The sequence below is a fragment of the Epinephelus moara genome, chromosome 2, assembly GCF_006386435.1.
Source record: "Epinephelus moara isolate mb chromosome 2, YSFRI_EMoa_1.0, whole genome shotgun sequence".
NCBI classification, from domain to species: domain Eukaryota; kingdom Metazoa; phylum Chordata; class Actinopteri; order Perciformes; family Serranidae; genus Epinephelus; species Epinephelus moara.
In genome coordinates, this window is record NC_065507.1 from 43,406,705 (window position 1) to 43,414,278 (window position 7,574).

Sequence of the window (7,574 nt, forward strand, 5' to 3'; positions counted from 1 at the left end):
TTAATTAAGTAAAAGAATGAGCAGTCTTGAAGAAGAAAATTAAAATGCAAATAGGATGATTGATGATTACTTTTATATATGAGTCAAATAATGCAGCCACATTCTTAAAATGAAAAAGCATTTCTGCAAATACATTTTAATTTAAATATTAGTCACGATTCGCTTCCATAAACATCTGACTGGAAACGTTTTGACCAGCAATCACACCCGGGTCAAATGACTGCAGCAGTCATGGGTATTTATCGCCTTAGGCTCTGATCAGTATTGATGGGAACACAACACTGGGTGAATGCGCTAATTTTAGCCACTTTACCGGTGAGATGCAATGATGTGCCACCACAAAATACTGTCTGTCTCCACCCAAGCAGCACTCAAACATCATTCCAGATTAGTCTGCACCAAGTTTGAGAGAGAGACTGAATATGTGAGATATGTGTGAGATATATGTAATATATAAAAAAAGTAACCACCGTAACATTTTCACTGGCCTCTATGCTCCTCTCTACTGTTTATCAACCTGGCCTGTCCGTGACGTGAAACATAACTCACAAAAAAACAAACAAAAACAAAAACAAAAAAAAACACACGCATGCACAGGAAGGCACATTTGACTGCTGCAGAGCTGAGTACACATCGCTGAGCTACTGGCAATGAGAAAGGAGTCTATTACCTATTTTTAGTGGGTTTACCTGTGTTTAAAAAAACACATAAACACGCTAATTTTGGTGGAAAAGGAGTATTAAAAAAACGAGGATGAAGCTGTCTGTTCATCAACTCACCTGCAGCTGGGATCAGTGATGTGACTGGAATATGTGTCCATAGGTACTGGGTCCATGGAGAGGTCAGAAATCAGTAGTGACTTCCTGTGTTTGAGGCTGCAGCGACTTCGGACCTCCTCAGATACAGTGAGCAGTGCTGCATAAAACAACAAGGAAAGATGGTTATCAACAATTGCAGTGCAGACCCAAACCTCCATAACCAAGAAAAGAGATTCTCTCCATGTTCAACCTTTTTTTTTTTCGTATTTCTTATGTTACATAATATGATATTGATATTAAATATGAATAGGATTTTAGGAAATCGTAGATATTTCACATAGTAAGCAGTTCAGTAGTGCAGAAAGGTAGAAATGAGGATGTATATGCAGAATGCCACAGAGTGTGTTACATACCAGCCAGATAGGCCACACTTTGGGTGTTGACCTCAAACTTGTCACACTTCAGATGCTTGCTGATGAGAGCCAATAGTGTGTGCAGGATTCTCACTGTCCTTGCTACTGTGGTGGGTGATGGGTGTCTGTAGCCTGGAGACATAACGACAGACAGTCAGGGACAAGACACTGCTCCAAATGTTTTTTGCAGTACAACAATAAGAAAGAAAGACCACCATGACAGGTCAAGAAGGCACTGCTCAGGGGTGCTTACTGTCACTGTGCCTGTAGCTAACTCCGACTTTCTTCCTCAAACACTGCAGATCAACTGAACCCAGAGTGCGCAGCATTTGCTATGTGTAGACTTGCAAAATGTATTACTAAATCATACTGACAGCATATTCATCTGTGGTTTTACTGTTGCTCATTATATATTTGATTAATTTGAACATGTATACCCATGGATTCAACAAAGACCACACTATACTGAACACTGAATGACTGCCTGTCAATGCTCATCTCTATCAGTAGTTGCCTTACCTTTGAGTAGGTGGCCCACCAGTGCAAAGTTGAAGTTGGCACTGAAGTTGAGACCCACAAAGTGATCCATCTGCTTACAGTGCCAATCTAATGGACGCCTGATCTCCATGAACACTTCTTCTGGACTCTGGAGGAGCACATTAGGAGGATACAAGAGGAATGACCAAGCTGTTTTCTGTCATGTCATCATTTTAAAAACATGCACATCAGAGGTCTGCCACAATCCACTTTCGGCACACAGTAGTAGGTCTATTCATGCACTTAATGAAAATCAAAATCAAAAAATTAGTCAGTACTTTTGAAGTTACATTTAAATGAAATCACTTTGTGTTCAGTTTGTTTGATTTTCTCTTTAACTAAAAATACATATCTGTAATCATCCATACAGCTAGAGAAGATGACTCTAGTGGCCATTCACAGAATCTTCATAGACATATACCTCAACAAGCTTTTGAAGTGTGGATTTGCAGCGAGGTAGCAGTCACCCGGGTCATGGTATATCTAGTGTTAAGTCAAAGGTATCTGGACTTGCTTTAGATTCTTAAAGATGTCTCATCGAAAAGGGCTTCTTCAGCTCCTGTCAGAGTATGTCTTGTTCCAGTGGCCCATCTCTCATCAGGGTGCCCTGATTTCCCAACACCTGATGCAGACCTTGTTGACCCAGGCAACTTTCGAGCCGGTATGACTCTTGTTTTTGCGGTTTCATTCATCCTGAGGTAAGCTTCTTCAGTTCCTGTCAGAGTATGTCTTGTTCCAGTGGCCCATCTCTCATCAGGGTGCCCTGATTCCCCAACACCTGATGCAGACCTTGTTGACCCAGGCAACTTTCGAGCCGGTATGACTCTTGTTTTTGCGGTTTCATTCATCCTGAGGTAAGCAAGGTCCATTATGATGGTCCAGACTGGATATGTCTTACCTGCCCTGACTGGGATTTGAACCCTGATCTCCTGTGCCAAAGCTATCCAGCTGCCAACCCTAAGCTGTGCAAAGATGCTCCTGAGCATATTATGTTCAGCACATAATAGCAGGGTGTAAGGTGCTGGTAGGAACAACTTACATGAACGTCATAAGCAAGTGGCTGGCATAGTGTACAGGAGCATCTGCTATGGGCTGGAAGTCCCAAGGTCAGAATGGAAGACACCTCCTAAGGTGGTTGAGAATGACCAAGCTAAGATCTTGTGGGACTTCCAGATCGAGACTGACAAACTGGTGATGGTGAACCAACCAGACATTATGTTGATTGACAAACAACAGAAGAAGTTGTGGTGATAGATGTAGCAATCCCAAGCGACAGCAACACCAGGAAGAAGGAACACAAGAAGCTTGAAAAATACCAAGGGCTGAAAGAGGAGCTAGAAAAGATGTGGGGAGTAAAGGCAACAGTGATGCCAGTGGTAATCAGAGCGCTCAGGGCCGTGACCTCCAAACAGGGAGAGTAGCTACAGCAGATTCCAGGAACATCTGAGGTCTCTGTCCAGAAGTGCGTGGTCCCAGGAACAGCTAAGATACTCCGCAGAACCCTCAAACTCCCAGGCCTCTGGTAGAGGACCACCAATCAACCAAACCACTAAAACCACTGACAGGTGAAGTGAATAACATTGATCATCCCTGGAGACCAAGTACACTCTCTCATGGCAACAGCATCCCATGACTGCAGTGACCTGTCCAGCAGGAAAGTGTGCCATGCAACACTGCAAAAACTGCTCAGCAATGGCCCGTGGAAAGTGACAAAGAGCTCTAGGCCCTATTTCCCAAGATCCCAATCTGATTGAGCATTCGTGAGATATGCCTGTAACCCACGATCCACAGTGGGGCCTCCTTGGATCAGATTTGATTTGAGATTGTGGCAGACTTTGTGTTATCAGCAATTACTGTATCGTTGTCCAAAGAATCGATGTAATATTGTATCACAATGGAACGTGATTTCCACCCGTTAGAGAGAAACTTAACACCCTGTTTTAACGTGAACATGCCCTCTTGATTTATCAAAAAAAAAAATGCATTCAAATGCACTCACTACCTTCACAAGTGGAAAGGTCTGTAGTATGTGTTGATCTATTGTACCAAGCATTACTTCACTTGCTCTATAAAAGGCAAATTACTACCATTGTAATGGCCACTACAGAGTGGAATCAGAATTCAATGTTGGAGCCAGAATGAGACTACATATGAATTCAGTGTGAAGTTTTTTAAAATACACTGTCCCATGTCCTTCTCAGTGCAGCCTGAGTGAGCTGTCCAAACCCAAATGAGGGTCTGTATTATGAGACTAAACCCAACATCATTGTGTGTTGATTTGTGAACAGAGAAAACCTTGTGTCTTTTGGGGTGTACAGTGTGTGTTTGTGTGTTCACCTTGTCATTGAAGACACGCATTGTGTCCAGAGTGTGAAGGTTTTGCTCCAGCAGGGCGGTTCCAGCAGAGTACAGATTGACTTCATCAAGCTGTAGCACAGCTACTGCCACCCAGAACAGAGCTTTGTGCATGGGAGACTCCTGCAAACACATACAGTGTGGGCTTGTATTGACAGTAATTGGTGTGCAGTGTGACTGATCGAACACAGCAAGAGATGGATGTGCTGTTACTGTCAACATAAATAAAAAAAAATAAAAAAATTCTAAAAATGACAATGGAGGTATAAACAGCAAAACACTGAATTGCTGATCATTCAACTCATTTACATTTATAGCTAACTACTGTAGAACTTTACAAAATAAAAAAATAATCTTGATATTTGATCGAACTTAGCATAGATATTGCACTACAGATAACTAAAACCTTTACTCAGCCTTGGTGAAAATAATAATCCAACTTGACCATTGCTATGCCAGTAATGATGAATGTTCCTTTTCTCCTCCAGAGGGGGAGAAGATCCCATTGCTCTGCTGAACATATAAACCTGTACTCTGCTAAACTGCGACAGAAAGTGAAAACTGAGAATGGAACTGCTACACACAGAGTCTGTGCTTTGAGTGGCCCTGCCTAATTCGCTTTCATTTTCAAACCAGTCAGCTGGAGTGGCAACCAGAGACACAGAGTCCTGCAACCTCCACTAGCAAAAATTAGTAAGCGGCCTGACCCTTTACCAGCAATTACACTCGAGTCAAATCTGTTAATATAAGGCCTGTGACCCAACCCCTGATTAATCACACCGTCTACACACTCAGTCACTTTGAAGTGCTTTGTTTTTACTTCACAATTGGAAGGTTTAACATTATTTCAATTTATTACTAACAATAGTCTATTTGACAGTATCAGTACTACTCACTATGCCAAGGTTGCCGAGCAGAAAAAAAATAGTGTCCACAGTCCCTGGTTATGCTGAGTTAGTAGTTGACCATGCCAGCACTCTGGCAGGCATACAAATAGTTCAAAATTCAATACTGACACAACATCAAGTCTAAAGCTTATGACCTAAGTTAATTAATCTGATAAAACATCAATAAAGTAGGCACAGACCAGCCATAACTGACAGCTGGAGGTAAGGTAAAATGTTTCATGTAAAATATTTAGCAGTAATGACACAGAGTGGGGACTTTTTGCTGTGGCTAGAAGGGGTTTACAGTGGTTGTATACCTTGCTGAGAAGGGGCTGCAGTTTGGTCAGAGCAATGACTGTGGCCTCTATTAATACTTGACTGTTGTAATTGTCCGGCCCCTTCAGACAGCTTTCCAGACCCTGTGAGGAAAAGGGAATTGAGAGAAGAAGCAAGCGAGAGGGAGGGGAGGGACATATAAGGTCATTAAATGACATAATACAAACACCCATTCAAGTAATTCTATGTGAACCTTCATTCAAATCACTTGAAGAAAGCTGTTGATCAAAATATGACTGTAACTGTGTGACAACCCTTTGTAACATAAAAGCTTGATACTTGCATTGCATCTTTTTTGTGATTTCAGAATAAAAGTAACATAACTATCATCCAGATTTAAGATTTCTGCTAGACAAATGACTGATTTTCAATGAACTGAAACACGGGTTGGGTAGGAGAAGAGGGCTTGACAGAGAGGGACACTCACCCGGTCTATGCTGAGCAGAGGGCTGGCCTTGCTGAGGATTCGGATGATCTGCTTGATCTGGCCGTGGCTCACCCTCTTGCTGATGCAGCCAAACACTACCAGCGCTCTGGGCTGGAGAGATGGGTTGTACTGGAATGCAAACCTGGAATCCAAAGACAGACATATGTTGCACACTGGACATTCATGTTCTTGACAACGATGCATTCAAATAATGGAGGAGGTACATACTTCTGTGCAAGCTCCGTCCACTGATCTAACCACTTACAGGCTGGGATGTCCCTCATACAAGCCTGGAGGGGGGAAAAAAACAGAACAAACAGATTGAAAGAAACTGACAGATTTGCCAAATCTTTGACTTTGAGAATGCACACACGGGTGTGCACCAGTGTGAGCTTCAGTGTAAGCTGTGTGATATGTTTTCATTTTGATAGGTTTGGCAGATCTATTACAAATAAGTTGTCAATGTGTGGAAAACACTGGACTCTCAAACTTCAACAGTTCAAGAACAGAGACTTCTAATTCTTCCTTAGTTTTGTTCAACAATCAAATTCAGCATTTAAAAAATTTCAGCATTATAACAAAAACTGTTATCGTAGCATATGGACATTTTAATTATGATAACATTTTCTGTCAAATCTCCCAAGTCTTGCTGGGATCCTTGTGACTTCCACTATGAAATAAATGCATTTGTGGGACAGAGAGGAGACAAAAACAAATGTCTCGTTAGCCTATGTTTTTTAGCTGACCTCCATGATCTCCAGTAAAGCCTCAGTGACGGTCTCCAGGGAGGACAGGGCAAATGTTTCCCTCTCATAGGAGCCTGGTGAGAAGGAGCGGTCTCTGTAGCTGGAGCGAAAGGCAATGACGGCAGCTGACTTGACTTTGCTGATGCCAAACAGCAGGTAAAACTTAGGCAGGGAGAACTCAGTCAGGCTCAGCCTCAGAACCTGCTTTGTCTCCTCTGAAACACAAAAACAAGCATTTACTTTGATAAGACGCAGACTCTGGCTTGAGTACTCCTAGCTTTCTCACTGCTCTCATTATTAGTCATCCTCACTACATTTAATTCCTCACCACTAAAGCTGAGCTGCGAGCAGGTGCAGAGGGAGTGGATGATGTTGATAACCAGACCATGGGTGGACGCCCTAAGAGACAGTGGCCCAGTGGCTACCAGCAGGGTCACCACATGGAACAGGTAGGGCAGGTGAGCTGCAACATCCAGGGAATTGTTGAAGGACAGCATGAGCATATAACGCGCCAAGATGGCGATGTCGTCCCACATCAGGTGCTGCTCCAGTGTGGGCGTTGGAGACAAGCAGGTCTTGTCTATGATCTTACACATCCGTCCAATCACCTGTCACAGAGAAGACCAACACTGAAACACTACAGAAACTAGTATTAACGCCCCACAGCTGTATGCTTCTGTGCACCAGTTAAGTTTCTCTTAAGAGTTTACACATAAGGGCGAAAGTTATGGTTATTAACAATTAGAAAATAGCTTTTATTCAACTCTTGTATAACACTATCTCTGATCAGGAACTTTATAAGCTCATGGGTGACAGTAAGACTTCAACGTGCTGTCTTGACCCAGTCCCCTCCATACTTTTAAAGAATTGTTTCAACTGTATGCTTCACTCTGTCGGTAAGATTATTAACATGTCCCTTGAAATCGGCTGTTTCCCAGAATCTTTCAAAATTGCAGCTATAAAACCTCTGCTGAAAAAAACAAACCTAGATGCCAATGTTTTAAATAACTACAGGCCTATATCAAATCTCCCATTCTTCAGTAAGATACTAGAAAGAGTTGTCTTAACCAAATTATCTATTTCCTGAACAAAAATAATATTTTCGAAAAGTTTCA

General features: G+C 42.2%; 1 protein-coding gene across 8 annotated transcripts in view; it reads right to left on the reverse strand.

The window, feature by feature from the left end:
* nf1a (neurofibromin 1a) overlaps nucleotides 1-7,574 on the reverse strand; it is a 267,335-nt gene that overhangs the window by 31,740 nt on the left and 228,021 nt on the right. For all 8 annotated transcript variants that reach the window (XM_050055234.1, XM_050055267.1, XM_050055217.1 and 5 more), the window contains 9 exons: nucleotides 6,788-7,067; nucleotides 6,460-6,674; nucleotides 5,942-6,003; nucleotides 5,714-5,855; nucleotides 5,268-5,369; nucleotides 4,046-4,186; nucleotides 1,691-1,817; nucleotides 1,172-1,303; nucleotides 780-915 (listed from right to left, as the gene is read on the reverse strand). In XM_050055234.1, the coding sequence (XP_049911191.1) occupies nucleotides 780-915; nucleotides 1,172-1,303; nucleotides 1,691-1,817; nucleotides 4,046-4,186; nucleotides 5,268-5,369; nucleotides 5,714-5,855; nucleotides 5,942-6,003; nucleotides 6,460-6,674; nucleotides 6,788-7,067 (1,337 nt within the window). The remainder of the gene's footprint in view (nucleotides 1-779; nucleotides 916-1,171; nucleotides 1,304-1,690; nucleotides 1,818-4,045; nucleotides 4,187-5,267; nucleotides 5,370-5,713; nucleotides 5,856-5,941; nucleotides 6,004-6,459; nucleotides 6,675-6,787; nucleotides 7,068-7,574) is intronic.